This window comes from Rhinoderma darwinii, chromosome 2 (assembly GCF_050947455.1).
Source record: "Rhinoderma darwinii isolate aRhiDar2 chromosome 2, aRhiDar2.hap1, whole genome shotgun sequence".
Classification (NCBI taxonomy): domain Eukaryota; kingdom Metazoa; phylum Chordata; class Amphibia; order Anura; family Rhinodermatidae; genus Rhinoderma; species Rhinoderma darwinii.
In genome coordinates, this window is record NC_134688.1 from 333,423,752 (window position 1) to 333,443,109 (window position 19,358).

Here is a 19,358-nt window from a genome sequence, read left to right on the forward strand (position 1 = left end):
TAAATGAGTATAATTCCGCCTACATACGGCATTGAAAACATGAACAACAGAACTAACATATAAACAGTGAACTGTATTGGCAAAGCGAGATGACACATAGGCCATTGCCGAAACATGCCCTCCTCGTGGCACTAAAGAGTAGCGGGGAAGGCCCCGTGCTATTAGGCAGTTATTAAAGTATCCTTCCCTATCTGCATCCCCAAACACCACATTGCATCATGAGCCCTTTCCAAAAACTCGCAAATGAGAGTTATAAATCAAACATCAGTATAAGCTATACATCAGTCAAATTCGACCTCCAAGTGCTTTCCGGGCAGATACCAGGAACACTCCTGCGGTCTCTCGACTGAGGCCCATTCTTCACATCTACCGAATCCTTCCCAGTACAGGATAAGTACCTCCAGCAGAATAAGAGCAGATTGGCAGTCCCGGCAGTCCATCCAAAATAAATGGGGCGGATGAGAATAACCCTTTCGTGGCTTCCAGAACTTTCAATCCACCTGATAACTCTTCCAAACTGGGTTCACCGTAACAGTGGTGACCATCTTAAAACACAGGAGACCAACCGGCAGCTTTAGCCTGTATCAGGCGCATGAAGAACTCCAACGATAACTTTAAATTCCGGCTCTTTCCACCCTCACCGTCCAGGGGGTTCATACGCTCCTCCCTCTCACCCATTCGTCAGCCTCCACCGGAGAGTTAAAAAAGATAGAACGGTCGTTATCCACTACCCGCAGCCGTGCAGGATGTGCCATGGAGTATGGGATATTGAGATCCCTCAGCCGCCTTTTCACAGCCATGAACGTGGCTCTACGCTTCTGTAGATCAGCCGAGAAATCGGGGAATATGGAGATGGCGACGCCATTATACGTAATTCCTTGTAGTCTGCGGGCTTGACGTAGGATCATGTCCCTGTCGTTACAATTAAGCAAACGGGCCAACATCGGCCTCGGAGGGGCCCCAGGCGGAGGTGGTCTTGCCGGCACCCTATGTGCTCTTTCCACTGTAAAGGCCTGCGAGTAAGGTGCATCTGGCAGAATTTCTTTCAGCCATTTAGATATAAATTCACCCGGATCTTGGCCCTCTGACTTCTCAGGCATGCCTATTATCCGAATATTATTTCGGCGCAACCTATTTTCCAGGTCATCATTTTTCTGTTTTAATAGCTCAGTCAAGGAATCCAGGTCAGAAATAGCACGTGGCATGGCTGCCGTCCTGTCCTCCACCCCCGACACTCTATCCTCCACATGTGTCACTCGTTCTCTCAAGGCCTGCATATCTTGCCTGATAAGGCCTATATCAATTTTCACCTCCTCCATCTTACCGGTCAGCGAGGTCTTGCATGCTGATATGGCTGCCAGGAGTTTATTCATCACCTCCGACGGGGTAGGTTCCTGCTCCGTCTCCTCCACCACCACTGAAGAGGAGGCCGTCCCTCCAGGCGTCTCACTGCCCTTTGTACGCTGCTGCAGAGAAGCACGGCCGCCATCTTGGGTGTCTCCCCGGGCATAGCTCTGCAACTTTTCGGTGGCCGTTTGGCCTCTCGAGGGGCCCATAACTCCGCTCTTACCACCCGACTGTTGCCTGGATCTTCGGGACGTAATGGTGAAAGGTAAGGAACGATCAGGATAGTAACAGGATCAGTATAGCACGGGACCACAGCGGAGCTCTCACGTAATGCGACTGCTCCCGTTGCGCGCCAAGCCACGCCCCCGTGAAGATTGATACTTATGTAGTAATAATAATAATTATCTTTATTTATATGGCGCCAACATATTCCGCAGCACTTTACAATTCAGAGCGACAATATCAGACATTACATAGTGACAAAACTAATTAACAAATCAAACAATAGGAGTGAGGACCCTGCTCAGAAAAGCTTACAATCTATAAGGAAAAGAGGGCGACACAAAATGTAAAATGTGCCTGTTAATTACAGTGGTCCAGCCAACTTTTATGTAACTAAGTGTAAGTTCTATTGACATTTTCAGATATCAGAGTCTCACATTAGAATCACATAATATTTACTACCTAACTCTAACACATCTTGCACACAACCAAGTTCGGGCCATGAAAAACAGCATCATAAAATGTCTATGATGCCAGGAGTCACGTTCACCTGTACTGCGGTCAGGCTGGGAAATGCCGCCGACACACGGACCGTTTTTCATGGCTCGAACTCTGTCATGTGCAAGAGGTATACCTTGTCCAGACTATAAGGTTAGGTATCTAATTAAGGGTCCGGAGTCAAAGTGAGATATTATGGTCCGAATGTTCTAATATCAACATTTGCATTCCAAAGATTTCCCTATCGACTGAATGCCTTATGTATTTTAAAAATAAGTGTCCATTTTTAATCATTCTCGACAATAAAAAAGCGCCAGGTGTGAATTAAAATGCATAAGCTCTGGAATAGTTAATTTTGTTACCTAACACATTTCAGATTTATAACAGGAAAGATATAAAAATTAGACTATCCAAGGTACCTTTGCTTTCTGGGTATACGTGGGAGTTTTGTTTGAGTCCTTCTATTTGATTAGTGGTACCACCTTTACAACTGTAAGTGTCCCACATTAAAGTGCTGCACTTCTAGAAAGAAACTGTGGCATGTGTCTCAATACAAAAATAACTAAATTCTACCAAAGATACAAATTACGTAAAAAATAAATAAAAATTGGTAAAAACTGGCATTCAAGTTGTTTTTTTTGTAAAATATAGAGACAATAAAGATGTCAATGAACACAGCTGTCCAAAAAATTGAAAGCATAGTAGCAGAATCTATGAGAATGAGCTGCAGTATAAAATCTTACCATTCAGGAAATCCAGTTTGGTACAAAAAAGTGTCTAAAATTGTAGATGGGTAATTTTGTGGAAAAGTCAAACATTATAAACATTTCTGAAATGTTTGGGGTCTGTTGAGGTTATGGGTCTGACAAGTAGAAACCCTTAAAATTATATATACAACAGATATTGTGTTTCTAATTTTCTGTGCTGGGTAGGAAATTTTTTAATTGTTCAATATATAATTTTTGCCCATTAGTTCTCTACAAAAAATGTGCAGGTTCCAAGTGCTCACAGTAAATTATCTTGCAAGGTGCAGGTTTCAAAGTGAATGTTATGTTTGGAGGGGTCTCCAAAATAAACGACATCTAAAAAACATGCAATTTTATTTATAATTTTAAAAAAAGAGCAAGGTTAGTTATTTTAATAGCATGGTTAGTTATACAAATATATACTGTATGCTTATATATTGCATATAGAGTATAGATAAAGCTGTGAAAAAAACTGTTTTAGGTCTAAACAGGAGCTAATAACATCTGGATCATTAATATTGTATTCTGCTTTAATCTAAGTTTCTACAGCTAAATGTCCTAGGTTTGAAAGAGATTTCCCTGAAAATAACTATAACTGTTATGTTTTTTTACTCAAGTAGTGGATCTTTGAGCTGCAATCCATTTAGCACTGGCTAAACTTAGGTGTAGAGTCTAAGGAATTTTCCTGTTCTTTATTCTTAACCCCCAAAAGAAAATATAGACTTTCCCAGTCAAATTCCCAAGTCGTGGTCCCCACAGTAGTCACCGATTGGTAACAGGTCTACTGTGTGAATAGATGAAGAGTAATCAGGTATGGAACCTAGGGTCATCACCAGTAGAGCGGTCAGGAAATGACAAGCCAGAGGGCGAGGTGAGGATGTAGTCACAAAATGGGCCAAGTTCAGGGTCAGAGTCAGGAACAATAAGTAAAACAAAGCATGTACCTTGTTTGACAGGCAAGGGATGTCAGGATGGATTCCTTTTATAACAGGCTGCTAGGCCTGACGTCATTAGCAGGCACCATTTCACAACTCAATGCAGTCAGCTGAATGCAGGGAGCCACTGCCGTGAGCATTAGGATATTGCTGGAGCAAAGTGCGGAGTTAGGTGGTATTGCTATCATAGCAACCTGACATGGCCAGTTTCTGGGGTCAGTTGCTGCGACTGACAGCAGGGTTTCGCTGCTGGAATAAGGCGAGGTGAGTAACAATAAAGTAACAATTACTACTACTACTGATAAAAAAAAAAAAGATAATATCTTATTTCCAGTTTTCATATCTTTTGCAGAGATGACAAATTATGAATATTTGTAGGGGGTTGTGTTTCGGGCAAAAGTGTAGTGATAATTGTGGGTTATTCTGTTGTTATACTAGATTGGATTAACACAAGTTTTGGGCAACAGCAGAATAAAACATTCAGCACATTCTTACCTGTCATTACACTACAAAGGCCATTTTTTTTTGTAAATTCTTTATTTAAGTTTTCTTTCAAAATATACATGAAAAACACAGAAATACCTGTACTTTTGAACCTTTTTGCTGGTCAAAATGGCATCATCAATAATGAACGCACATTACAGAGGCCATTTTTATACGCTCTATACCTGTGTTATACAGTACATCACACTCCAACATCCATGTACGACGGGATCAGAGTGTGTTGCAGCATTACACTCTGGCTATTTTTTCACCAACTGAGAAACTCAATTCAGATATTTTAACTGCAGTATTAAAATTGTAACAATTTTTAAAGTGTCTATATTGACTCACTGAACATATATAACATTTCAATATTTTTAAAATAATGCACGTAAAACTCTATGGCTCTAAAAAAAAGATCACTTATGATTAGCTAAAACCAAATGTGATACTGGTCTTTTTATTATTTATGGTTTATTACATCACAGATATACATACAGTTTCATTCTCTGCAGGTCATAATGAAAGAGATTATTGTACTGGACATGAATGCCTTCTGAAAGCACTGTTTGTCTAATTGTTGCAAAAATCACTGAAAAAGTAACCAAAATTAATATGGTAACTTTGTTTTAATGCTATAAAATAATTATAATGAACAATACGACAAACCTGCATCCAACCCAAGCAGTAGCAAACAATCAACCACAGGATCTAAACTTATCATATAGTAAACATAAAATCACATCATAAAGTAGCTTAGATTTAGGCATTATTCACAAGAGCATTTGCGATTTGCGTAATAAAAAAAACAGACCATCCATAGGAATGTCCGTGTAGAGACAAGTCACTAGCATGTACAAGGACATATGCTCCGTTGGAAAAAATGGATATGTGAATAGCCCCATTGACTATAAGTCAGTCTACTGTTCGTTTTTAAAATGAACAAAACACGGACGTAAATACGTTAGTGTAAATAAGGTCTAAAAGATGCCAGGGTATCAGTACACATGAAGGTATCAGTGCACACAATAAAGCCTTATTCACACAAACGTATTTCTCATTCGTGTGCTCTCCGTTTTAACAACAGACAGCACAATAACCCATGCAAGTCAATGATGCAATTCACATATGCATTTTTTTTCATCGGAGCATGTGTCCGTTACGAGAAACTCACAGCATGCTCTATCCTGGTCTGATTTTGCGTATCAGACATGCCCAATAAAGTTTTTGGGTGCATGGAAAAAAACGGACAGCACACTGATGATATCCATGTGCTGTATGTTTTTTCACGGATCAGTTGCTAAAGAAATGCAGAAACAAAAGAAAAGTGAAGCCAGGAAGTGCTTGCAGAAGATAGAAACGGCTCAGAAAATAAATGCCACACGGATGCTAAACAGACATTCTTATGGATGAAAATCTGTACATTTTTTTCAAATGCAATTCGCATAAGCTTGTGTAAATAAGGCCTACTACAGATCACTTCAATATGGACTAGTGAAAATACGTTTCTGGGCATCTTATTTCCACTACTTCACATGATAGACTACTCACTGAGGCCCTGGTGTCTTTTCATCTAGCCTACATTCTGTATTTTACAGATTAGTACTACCATTGAAGGGGTGACTCCAATTATACAACCCCTCCTTAGAATGAAGTCAGCCTGCTGATAGACTGATTGAATTTTCTAACTCCTGCAGATCAACTGTTATATCAAGGGGAAGTTCCACGCAGCTAAATGGATAGTCAACCATATAATAAATGGCATTAGCAACCATATAATAACTCTGGGCTCTGGCACATAGAGGGGGGGGGACTGAGCCGGGGTACATGAACAGGGTTATTCTGGATGTGAAAGCGCCTTTAAGTATTTTGAAAACGTTTGTTTTTAGTTTCGGTGCTTTCCATAATGTCTATGACTTCTTGCTTGCTGCTTGCTACTGATTAAAGAACACTATTAAATAAAAAATAAAAAAACATTTAATAACAGATCACTAAATAAAAAAAGTTTATGCTTTGATCAGTGGATGAATAAATAATGGACACCTTATTTGTGTTAATTTACCATAATAGAGTATATGGTTTCCAAAATAAAATGCAATCTAAGGCCTCATGCACACGACCGTACTCGTAATTACGACTCGTAATTACGAGCACGGGCGGGCACGGCCGGCCACGGGCAGCCAGCCGCTTTTGCGAGCCGTGCTCCCATTATAAAGTATAGGAACACGGCCCGTAAAATGAAAAAATAGAACATGTTCTATTTTTTTAACGGCACAGGCACCTTCCCGTGAGAAAACGGGAAGGTACCCGTGACTGACAGAAGTCTATGGGCCCGTAATTGCGGGTCGTAATTACGACCCACAATAACGGGTGTTTTTACGGTCGTGTGCATGAGGCCTAAGTCTTTTCTCTGGATTGGAAAGTTGATTTCTTACATAATGCTCACAAATTTAGAAATAGTCGGCAATATAGGATCACTTAATGGTTTTCCAACCTGGGGGAATGGGGGTCACACATTAGTGCAGCACTTTACGAAACAATATTCATCCCCATATGCATTTTAAAGTAGGAACTATTTTTCCATTGGTTTTTGTAAAGTCCTTTTCTTGAGCACCATCATTATAGCACAAATTAAAGCAATCAGGTTACATTATACATTTCCTAATTGGCTGTCAGATCTACAGAAAATTGGCTCACACTGTTAACAAATCCCATAAAACCACCTTTCTGAATCTCAATCTTTTTCTTTCGCCATAAATGTTTAGATCTTTTGTGAAGTTTTGGATTTGTGGCTATAATAACAACTGGGCTAAGGGCAGAATATGAGGCTGCAAGAAATATCCGTGTATCATTCATTTCAGGGCTTACAGCAGAGAGTGAAAGAGTATATATCCACATAGAATTATCCATGCCATACAACAAAACATATAGTGCAACCAATAAAATAACTGCCCTAGAGGCCCGATGCTCTGCAGACTTTGACTGAACCCGGTCAGAACTGCGAAAGCCTTTGATTTTTTTCCCATGGTGATATAATATAGAAACCATGTAACTGCTTGACAAAGTCATAAATCCTACGAATATAATCTCCCGAATCACGGATACTAAACCATTTAAGAGAAAGGAGACATATGTTAAAAAGTCTGCATCACAATAAACCAGATGCAATGAATAGGGTGTAGAATAATTTGATTGAGCATGTCCATACAAAACAGTAGAAGTATAGAGAGAAATATTCATGGCTAAGAGCAGGATCATAATAAGAGTAACATTCTTAGATAACTTTTCTTTCAAGTATGTCCAATATGTGTTCATAGGAGCAACAAGAACACACTGGTGACAGCTGAGTAAGCTTGTAACACATATAGACATAGCTCTACTAACCCTAAATGTGAAAAGAACCAGTTTACACTCTGTATCATCCAGTAAGTCTTTTACTCCAATAGCATTAACAGCTTGTGGTATGACGCGGGAAAAAACAACTAGAAGATTTGACAGGGCAAGAACCATCAGGATGATATTAGTAGGTAGAAGCTTCTTCTCAATTATTTTAATGTAGGTAAATTTTAGCAGGATGAAAACATTTCCAGGAATTCCAACAACCATCAAGAGAATAAAGGCCAGAGCCTTAATCAGAAGATGAATCTCCATGTCAGAAGAAAAATGAATCCTGTTAAGAGAAATAACACACTAGTGTAATAGTAGTTTGGGGATATATTGTACTAGACAGTTAGTATAAAGGGGTATTCCAGTGTTCTTACTCAGCCGTATCTGTATCCCCCAAAGAGTTGTATGGACCGGAGCATGCATACCCGACTGCCGCTCCATACAAACTAGTATGGGTAGACTGAAGGTCCCTGCAATGGCACCCATACCAATCTAACATGTATTCCCTATCCAGTGGATAGGTGAAAAATGTTTCCAAGGAACACCCTAACACTTCGATATATTATTATTTTACATCTGTAAATGACCCACTTAACTAGCAATGGCCAAAAACAGATATTAGTAGGTATCTCTAAAAAATATCCTACATAAACTTTAATTTTTTTGTATCAAACATAGAAAAACAGCTGGAATACGCATTTGAAATTGAAATGTGGAAATTGTATTTCATGGATCAACTTACCTCTTCTTTTTAGCTTCTCACATGACTTATTCTAGTCGATATGAGATACACCTGTATTTATAATACTTTTTACATTCCCACGGTCGCATCTTGTGGGACCAATTAATTGAAATACCAGTTCTCCAAAGACTCCCTTATTAATTACTACAACATAATCAATCATTAGTTCAAGCTCTTGGATTCCTATGGCTCTCCCATGGTTGCTCTTGTTGCTAAGTGTTTAAATAAAGTTAATATTAAAATAAATAAATAAATCACCTTCCTAAATAATATTATATAAATTGCTATAAAGTACCTATACACTCAAGCATACACAAACCACAGGTCATTTAGAAATATACCTTTTTAGTGGCCAGCTTATTTGTGACAACAAAGGCTATGTAAACCTTCGAAAGCAATTTTTTTATTTTTTATTTTATATAAAAACGTCAGTGTGTTTTGTGCAAATTTATAATAATATTTTTATTAAAAATTATTTTTCATTTTTGAGATACAGCTGCTCTGTATTCTGTATAGAGCAGCTGTATCTTACTCTGAATTCTGTAGCCGTCAGGTCCGCGGGACTGACGGGTTCAGTGTCAGCGGGTCATGCGGGTCTCTGACACGCAGGATCCACCTGTTATCCATCACATCTAAGTTCATAACTTGCGATAACAGGTAGATCCTGTGTGTCAGAGAAACGCAGGACCCACTGACACTGAACCCGTTAGTCCCACGAACCTGACGGGTATAGGATTCATAGTAAGATTCAGCTGCTCTGTATACAGAATACAAAGCAGTTTGTAATGGGGGTACCAGCCTCCTGCACCCTCATGACATGATAGGGGTCGCAGCCCCCTCGCCTCCCGCGGAAGTTATAAAGGTTCCGGTCCCCACCATCTCCACGAGCCTTAGATGTCCATTTGTGCTCTCAGCCCCTTCTGGGCCTCGTGTTTTCCCCCGATTGTGTGACGTCAGGCCGCTTGCAGCAAAGGTTAGACATATGTCTTAGAAACAATGTGTAGAAACCGTAAAGTTAACAATGACCACTGGGGGGCAGTGGAACACAGCAGGAGTGAGAAAACAGACAGGCCATTAGGACAGAGAAAAAGGAGGAACCAAAGAACGGACGGAGAGAGAGGGAAGGGGGAATTGGCGGACCCCAGGAAAAGGAAGGAGAGGGGAGGGGACTTGGGGAGAGAGAAGATGCAGAGCTGAGTGGGGACAAGAAAGTGACCAGGCTGCCACCATTTGTAGGAGAAGGATCCTTGGCTCAATGTTCCTGGAGGAGGACTAGCTGGACATTCACTACAACTCAGCAGTGTCAGGAGACACAAGGGAAAAGACGTCATCTGCATCAACAGAGGAGCAGAAATCAGAGGTAAGGGTGGTATGCCGCGTGGTAGTGAGTAGCTCTCGCTCTGACCCGCGGAGGCGCACGCGGTAATATATCCGCCGGACTCACGCCGTAGCCAAAGGGCGAGGGGCATAGCTTCCACCTTTGGGGATTCCGCAGTGTGAGTGGTAGCACCACAGTGATCCGCGGAGACGGCCCATTTCCTTCTTGAGACCCGCCGGGCCGGGTCAGTGAGCGCCAGGCGCAGCCACCCGACAGCGGGTAGGACTCCCACGAGGGCGAGTGCCTCAGCTACTGAGAGACTTGATTTGAATACTGTATTGTAGTTATTTGGCCTGTTTGAAATTGTGATTTTCAGTAAACCGCTGATTTGAAAAGAACTGAGTAGTGTTGTGGTGTCCACGTTTAGTCTTACCTAACAAGTTGTATCTCAAAAAGTAAAAAGAATTGAAAAAAAACAAACTATAAAGTTCCACACAACACACTAATATACATTTTCATGAAAAAAAAAAAGCTTTAGAAGTTGTTCAAAGCCTTTAACCCCTTCCCTCTTTGGCCACTTTTGACCTTCCTGACGGAGCCTCATTTTTCAAATCTGACATGCTTCACTTTATGTGGTAATAACTTCGGAATGCTTTTACCTATCCAAGCGATTCTGAGACTGTTTTCCCATGACACAGTGGACTTTTTGTTACTGCCAAAATTTGCTCGATACATTCAGTATTTAATTTTGAAAAACACCAACATTTTGCAAGAAATTGCGAAAATTAGCATTTTTCTAAATTTAAATGTATCTGATTGTAAGACAGGCAATTTATACCACACACAATTGTTATGAGGTTCTTAGCACTCAGTTTGATCAAATTGTGCGAGCCCATCTGTCAGTCATACACGGGGTCCCAACACTAAACATTATGCCTACATAATAGGAGACATGTTGTTGACAAACTAAGCTCCAGCCCCAATAAAAATATATTATGAAATTAATTACACATATTATTTGAACTTATTTAGGTAAACTTCAGCTCTTTACGTCCCTAAACCACTGCACATAACACCATTATTCCCTTTGACCATCCTATACCACCAGAAGTATTAGGGGTATTACTCTCCCTATACCACCAGTGATATTTGATATTATTCCATTACCAGCCTAGAGCACCAGGAATATTTCTGTTAAAACACACAGCCATATAACAGCTCCTTGTGGAAGTTGTATATCTAATGTCAAGCTTTGGCTCTAAACATACAGCTCACGCAAAAAGCCATAATACAGCTGTGTGCAGGAACGCTTAATAGGCACATTTAAAGGGCTTTCCCATAATCAATATTAATCAGTTATCCACAAGATAGGTCATAAATATCTGGGTGGTGGGGTCCGTCCACTGGGACCGATCTTGAGAACAGGCTTACCTGATTGTCCCTGTGCGCTCCATATGAATGGATTGGCACTGCACATGCTCATCCAGTGCTTCATTCATTTTCTATGGGGCTTCCAAGCACTATCTCCAGCAGCCCCATACAAAGTGAATGGAGCAGAGGCTGAGTATGCGCAGTACCGCTCCATTCATATGGTTCGCACATGGACGGCCCGGTCAGCCCGTTTTTGGTATCCGTGGGGGTCACAGTGGTTGGACCCCACCAATCAGATATTTATCATCTTGTGGATAGGTGAGAAATATTGATTATGGGAAAACCCCTTTAACTGTCATACTATGTCTACGGCTAGTCTAATTGATGATGATGATGATCATGAAGACATATTTTTTGTTGCCTTATTTTTAAAGCTGGTCATCTTGCACGCAAAACATTTCAGTCTATGCTGAAATATGGGGAAAGGTAATGAAGGACACATCTATAAATAAGAGATTTAGCATGGATCATTTTTGGGGATAAGTTTGTAAGAGCTATAAAAAAAAAGCAAATTGCTGGTTCTTGGACAAACAGACAGTCACAAATCACAATTTGTAAAAACATTGGCAGGAATGCAAACATTGTAGCTGCACTAAAAATGGATACAATTAATGAGCACATGAAAGGCCAAATTCCAATAATAACATTCATGCTTCATATTAGTCAATATGTCACAGCCATTTTTGCAAATTAAAGTTATTAAAATGTTTGCAGCAATTTCCAGATGGGTATTCATCTCTGTGATAGAGATATAGCAAGTGTAGGTGCAGCATCCTAATTGTGCATACTCTAGCACATCTACAGTGTCACTATTGACCTCTACTAGTTTCATTAGGTAAGGTTAGCTGATAATGTTGAGAGAAAGTACTTTGATTTGTTTTGGAACCAAATGTAAAAATTGTCACGGTCACAGGGTATGTGGACCCACTAGGCCGCTCCGCCGTAGCGGAGAGGCAGCTGACCAGGTCTCAGTCTATACAAAAGTCTACAGCAGGTACCTGAACTAGTCCAGACAGTGGCTGTGGCTTCAGCACGGATGGAGGTCGGTGCAGCAGGTTGCGCCAGACGTGGCGGGCAGTACAAGCATCGCCGCCATCAGGGCAGTACTGGTGGTATTGAGGTCAGGGGCCCGGTCATAAATGTGAAAAAACGGGGGCCCATGTTCCACTGCTGGAATTCATTTGCACACGGGCCCTTATGATTTCACTTTGGTGAATGGAACAGCTTCCATCATGGAGCAGGGGCCCGTTGTTTGCATCAAAGTAAAATCATAAGGGCCCGCTATTCACATAGAGCCCGCCCCTCCTCCTCCTTCTCCACAGCGTGGTGAAAGCATGTGTGGAGGAAACAAGGAGGGAGACGTCATGAAGGAAGCTGGAGGTTTGAATGCAGTGGAGGCGTCCAGCAGCGGCAGCAGCAGCAGAAGACCTCTGACACCGTGAGTACAGTACGTGATGTCTGTGTCACTATGTAATGTCTGTCAGGCTGCTGCTGCCCGGAACCTCCTCACATCACATCCCTCCAATAAAAAGCAATGTTACCCATGTTGGTACTATACCCTCCCAGCTCTGCTTCATGGCCTTGTATCCCTAGTAGCAGTTCTTACCTCTCGGGCTGTGTAAGCAGAGGGAGAAGACAGGTTTATTGTCCCGTTACTCAGCACAGGAGGTAAGAGCCGTCCCTGCTAGTGATTCAATGCAGTGCTTCAGTGTCCGGAGGATCATACAGACCTGGGTAAGACACTTGCTTTCTATGGGGGTTGAAGGGGGGGGGGGGGTTAGATGACAATGGGTACAGGAAGATGATGGTGTAGTGGGTAGGAGATAATAATGGAGGCTGGACGACACTAAAGGAGACATTATACTAGGGGGATGATATCTGAAGGAAGGGGTAGAGGAAGGAGAGAGGATACCTGGGGGAGGGGGAGAGATCTTAAAGGCTATGTAAACCTCTTCTTTTATACAAAAAGTTTATTAGTGTGTGTTATGAAACTTTGTAAATACTTTTTGTTAAAAATAGTTTTTACTTTTGGAGATACAGCTGCTTTGTATCCTGTATACAGAGCAGCTGTATCGTGCACTGAGAACTGAATCTGTCAGGTCCAGGGGACTAACGGGTTCAGTGTCGGCGGGTCAGGATCCACCTGTTATCGATCAAATCTTACATAGCCTTCAAACCTGTGGTGGGTAGTGACAGGGCCGGCCTTAGGATAGATGGTGCACCGTGAAAAATTTTCTTTATGTGCCCCACACCCATCATATAAAAAAATGCCCCATAAAAAAGAATAATGCCCCCCACAGTATAATGCACCTTTAGTTCCCCCCATACAGTATAATAATAATAAGAATAATATATTATAACCCCTCCAAGGACACAGTATTTTGTCCTCTAATTGTGCCCACACAGTATTATGCCCTCTGTAGTGCCCCTACACAGTATAATGTCCGCTTAGTGACCTGTGAAGACACAAGGAATAAGAGCAGAGGCGGCAGCGGCGGCAGGAGCAGGTAAGTTATGTTTGTGTATGTGATGTGTGTATTATGTTCGTGTATGTTCGTGTTATACTGTCTGATTAGCACTGTATCTAATCCTCCTACACTGAGCATTCGCTCAGAAAATGGCGGCACACAGTGTAGGAGATTTGAAGATTCAACCCCCTCCTTCTCCTGGCACTAGCCAAAATAAGGGATGGGGGATTGTGTGAGGACACTAGAGCAAGTGTGTCTACCCCAAATTTGCAGCATAAAGCAATGAGGTTGCTTTACCACATTGACCATGCTGCAATTTTGGGAACTGCTCCCTCCAGTGACCAGCACATGGAAATGTTATAAATTAGAATCTAATTTATAATATTTCTTGACTTGTGAAAAAATTAAAAAAAATTAAAGCAATGTGTAATCACTTAAATAATAATTGTTTAACTAAAAAAAAAAAAATTCTAACGACACATTCATTTTAAACTGTTGAAGCGAATTCAAAAGACGAAGGAAAAAAAGCTCCAAACGAGCGACGCAGGAATTTACTGCCTCCTATTAATTTAAATTTGAGGTCAGAGGTGGAAACCACTTGAAGACCATCAGCCCCCCTTTCTCAGTAAAATAATCATCGGCCCCCCACTCACAGTAAAATCATCATAAGCCCCCCACTCACAGTAAAATTACCATCAGCCCACAACTCTCAGTAAAATGACCATCAGCCCCCACTCACAGTAATATGACCATCAGCCCGCCACTCACTGTAAAATGACCATCAGCCCCCCACTCATGGTAAAATAAGCATCAGCCCCCCACTCACAGTAAAATGACCATCAGCCCCCCACTCACAGTAAAATGACCATCAGCCCTCCCCACCCACAGTAAAATGACCATCATCCCCCCCCTCACAGTAAAATGACCATCAGCCCGTCACTCACAGATTCCCCCTGTAGATAGTGCCACACAGCCCCCTTGTAGGTAGTGCCACACAGCTCCCTGTAGGTAGTGCCACACATCCCCCTGTAGGTAGTGCCACACAGCCCCTTGTAGGTGGTGCCACACAGTCCCCTTGTAGGTAGTGCTACACAGTCCCCTTGTAGGTAGTGCTACACAGCCCCCTGTAGGTAGTGCCACACAGCCCCCTTGTAGGTTGTGCCACACAGCCCCCTTGTAGGTTGTGTCACACAGCCCCCTTGTAGGTTGTGCCACACAGCCCCCTTGTAGGTTGTGCCACACAGCCCCCTTGTAGGTAGTTCCACACAGCCCCCTTGTAGGTAGTGCTACATAGCCCTCTGGTAGGTAGTGCCACACAGCCCCCTGGTAGGTTGGGCCACACAGCCCACTTATAGATAGCACCCCCCTTCCTGTAGATAGCGGCACTGTAGCTCTCTTAAGGAGCGTAATTTCCCTGTGGCCAGGAATTCCGCTCCTGGAGCGCTGCTCCTCTTGATGTCTCTGTCCATATATGGACAGTGACATCAGGGGCAACTCCTGAAGCAGAATCCCCATCCACAGTGTTGCCGACGCTGTAACCGGGGATTCCACTCCAGGAGAAGCCCCTGTCGTCTGTGTCCATTTATGGACAGAAACATCAAGGGCCTCTCCTGGAGTGGAATCCCCTGTTACAGAGTTGGCAACGCTGTGGATGGGGATTCCCCTTCGGGAGTTGATGCTGATGTCACTGTCCATATACGAACAGAGACATCAAGAGGAGTGCACCAGGAGCGGAACCGCCGGCCACACAGGAATTTCGCTCCTTCCTCCCTGCTCTGCTATAGTACGCCGCCGGCCATGGGGGGGCCCGTTCAGATGGGCGGCACAGGCGCCATCCCATGCCACTTCCTGTTCTGGATGTCGCAGAAGACACTAGACATGGCAGAAGACACTGGACGTGGCAGAAGCCACTGGACGTGGCAAATGACAGCAGGTGCAGTAGGACACGACTCCAACACTAGTATGCACAGGAACAAGAACACAGCACGGGATACGGGAACAGGTAACAGGGCACGGGTAACAACTGGAATGGGAAACACTAAGGGATCATTTGCAAGACAGACTTGGGACAAACTAACAACGCTCAGGCAAGTATCAGAAGGGCTGGGGCCTTCTTATAGACAAAGAAATCATGTGGTTGATGATGATGATGATGATGATTATTTTCATGTGCGCGCACTGGCTCTTTAAGAGCGGGCACGAGCATGAGCGGAAGTGAACGCTGGCGTCTCCTAGGAAGGAAATGGGGACCAGCGCTCGCAGATCCATGACTGCGGGCGTCAGGAGGTGAGTAGACCCGAAAGCCCGCAGCCATGGACGCTACAGTATCCCCTCTCTTATGCCCCCTCTTCTTGGGACCAGAGCGAGAGAGGAACTTCTTAACGAGAGAAGGGGCATCGAGGGTTCTCCTCCGGCTCCCAGGACCTCTCTTCAGGACCAAACCCTCTCCAGTCCACCAATTAGAAAGTCCTTCCTCCTACCCTCTTGCAGTCCAGGATATCCCTCACCTCGAACACATCAGAAGAACCGCTGGGAGCAGTTGTGGAACAGGAAGTCTTGATGTAGCGGATCATGACCACTGGTTTCAGGAGGGACACATGAAAGGAGTTGGGGATTCTGAGGGTAGGAGGCAGCCTCAGTTTATAGGAGACAGGGTTAATCTGTTGCAGAATCTCAAAAGGACCGAGGAACCTGGGAGCAAACTTGTATGAAGGCACCTTCAAACGAATGTTCCGTGAGGACAGCCAGACTTTGGTACCTGAAAGATACTGAGGCAGCCCTCTTCTTTTTGTATCCGCTTTTCGCTTCATGCGAACGACTGCCAGCAAAATAGAGGACGGGTCTGTTGCCGGATTTGCAGAAAGTCCCCAAATGCAGAGTCAGCAGCGGGTACCTAAGATGTAGTCAACACAGGAAGAGGGACTCTAGGATGTTGACTGTACACAATGTAAAACGGAGTGGAAGTGGTGGACTCACTTGTGTGATTGTTGTATGAGAACTCGGCCCATGGAAGAAGCTGTACCCAGTTATCGTGCTGTAAAGAGATGAAGTGGCGAAGATAATTCTTCATGATCTGGTTGGTCCTCTCTACTTGCCCATTGGACTGGGGGTGATAAGCTGAGGAAAAGTCCAATCTCACATCCAGGAGTTTACAGAGGGCTCTCCAGAACTTTGAGGTAAATTGAACCCCCCGGTCGGACACAATGTGAAGAGGCAAGCCATGCAAGCGAAAGATGTGCTAAATGAAGAGACTCGCCAGTCGAGGAGCAGAAGGTAGGCCGCTCAGTGGGATAAAATGTGCCATCTTCGAGAATCGGTCCACCACCACCCAGACAGTGTTGCATCCTGCTGAGGAAGTAAGGTGTGTGACAAAGTCCATCGCAATATGCTGCCAGGGGACATTGGGTACAGGCAGAGGTTGAAGCAGGCCGGCAGGCTTGGAGTGAGTAACTTTGTTAGAAGCACACACTGTGCAAGAAGAGACAAAGTCCAGAACGTATTTAAGTAGCGTGGGCCACGAGAAGTGAAGAGCAATCAGGTCTCGGGTTTTACGAACACCAGCATGCCCAGCTAGTTTAGAACTGTGTCACCAGCGGAGAATTCTTCTCCTGTCTGCCAACCGAACAAAAGTCCTCCATGGAGGGATGTCTCTAACCTGCAAAGGATTAGCAGTGACAATGCTGGACGGGTCTATGATAGTTTGAAGGGACTCCATCGTGTCATCCATCTCAAATTACCTGGACAGGGCATCGGCCCTCACATTCATGTCAGTGGGACGGTAGTGGAGCACAAATTGGAATCGGGGGAAGAACAGCGACCACCTGGCTTGACGGGGATTCAGTCGTTAAGCGGACTGAAGATAGATAAGGTTCTTATGGTCGGTGTAGACCAAGATGGGGTGAGCTGCGCCCTCTAGAAGATGTCTCCACGCCTCCAGAGCCAATTTGATGGCCAGTAGCTCCCGATCCCCAATAGAGTAATTGCGCTCTGCAGAAGAAAAAAGTCTCCAGTAATAGCCACATACTACTGCCTTTCCTTTGGAGTTCCTCTGGAACAGAAGTGCACCTGCACCAACAGAGGAAGTGTCCACCTCCAATGACAGCTGTCGAGACTCGTCAGGATGATGGTGGATCGAGGCTAAAGTGAAGGCTTTCTTCAGGCTAATAAACGCGGACTCTGGAGTCCACACCTTGGCGTTCGCACCCTTCTTGGTAAGGGTAGATATGGGAGCCATCAGAGATGAGAAGCTTGGAATAGACTGCCGGTAGAAATTGGCGAATCCCAGGAATCGCTGTATGGCCCTTAGGCCTTGAGGACGTGGCCATTCCAGGACACACTTTACTTTCTCAGGATCCATCTTAAGACCTTGATCCGAGATGATGTAGCCCAGAAAGGGCAAAGACCTCTTTTCAAAGACGCACTTCTCCAACTTGGCATATAAGCGATTCTCCCTTAGTCGCAGAAGAACCTGACGGACATGCCTTCGATCGGTCATCAGATCTGGGGAGAAAATAAAAATATCATCGAGATAAGCCACATAACACACATATAGAGGAGATTTCGGAAGATATCATTGACAAATTCCTGAAAGAATGGGAAAGCGTTACACAATCCAAAGGGCATCACTAGGTATTCGTCACGGGTGTTAAATGCAATCTTTCATTAGTCAGCCCGGCGAATCCAGATTAGGTTATAATCCCCCCGCAGGTCTAGCTTAGAATTTTTTTGGGCTCCTCGTATGCGATTAAACAGCTCGGATATAAGTGGCAACGGGTATTTGTTCTTGACCGTGATCTGGTTGAGACCATGGTAGTCAATGCAGGGTCGAAGAGATTCGTCTCTCTTCTTAACGAAGAAGAAGCCGGCCCCAGCCAGGGAGGAAGATTTTTGTGTAAAACCCCTCTCCAAATTCAACTTGATATAGGCTGACAGGGATAACGTCTCTGGCAAGGAGAGTGGATATACACGTCCACGGGGAAGAGAAGCATTTGGTACCAGTTCAATGGGACAGTCATAATTCCGTTGTGGAGGCAATGTCTCAGTCTCTCGCTTGCAGAAGACATCTGCAAAACTGGCATACTGCGATGGTAGATCGGAGAGTGACTGAGGCAGAGGAGGCATAACAGGACAAACCTGTGACAGGCAATGGCTATGGCATCTGTAACCAAATTGAAGAATCTCTCCAGAAATCCAGTCAAGCACCGGGGCGTGTAGGCGAAGCCATGGCAGACCCAGCAGGATAGGATTGATAGCCTTATGTAGTACAAGGAAGGCGATCTACTCTGAGTGAAGAGCTCCGACCCGTAGTGTCAACAGTTCTGTGATGAACACAATCGGATCGGGCAATGGTAGACCATTCACAGAGGCAACAGCCAGGGGTCTCTCCAGAAGAATTGTGGGTAGATGTAAACGATCCACTAGATCGTGCAGGATGAAATTAGCAGCTGCTCCCGAGTCAAGATAGGCGGAGGAGGGATGTGACGTCTCTCCGGAGACGATGGTCACAGGAATCGCTAATTTGGAAGAGGTTTTAACGTTTGGAGACGTCCCACCTAGAGTTGCCTCTCCAACCAACCCTAGGTACTGGAGTTTTCCGGTTTCTGTGGGCATTGGCGCACAAAATGACCCTTAAGGCCACAATACATACATAGTCCAGAGGAGCGTCTGCGCTGCTTCTCTTGTTCAGACAACCGGACTTTGTCTACCTGCATGGGTTCCTCAGGTAGCACACTAGGGGAAGGCAATAGTGGTCTCTGGACCAAGGGTGCTGGTCTGTGGACC

General features: G+C 43.8%; 1 protein-coding gene across 1 annotated transcript; it reads right to left on the minus strand.

Annotated features, from left to right (window-relative positions):
• Positions 1-6,892: 6,892 nt before the first annotated feature.
• On the minus strand, positions 6,893-7,882 carry LOC142741839 (olfactory receptor class A-like protein 1). Its single transcript, XM_075851168.1, has one exon. It carries the CDS (start codon positions 7,880-7,882, stop codon positions 6,893-6,895), a length of 990 nt encoding a protein of 329 aa, XP_075707283.1.
• Between the last annotated feature and the right edge of the window lie 11,476 nt (positions 7,883-19,358).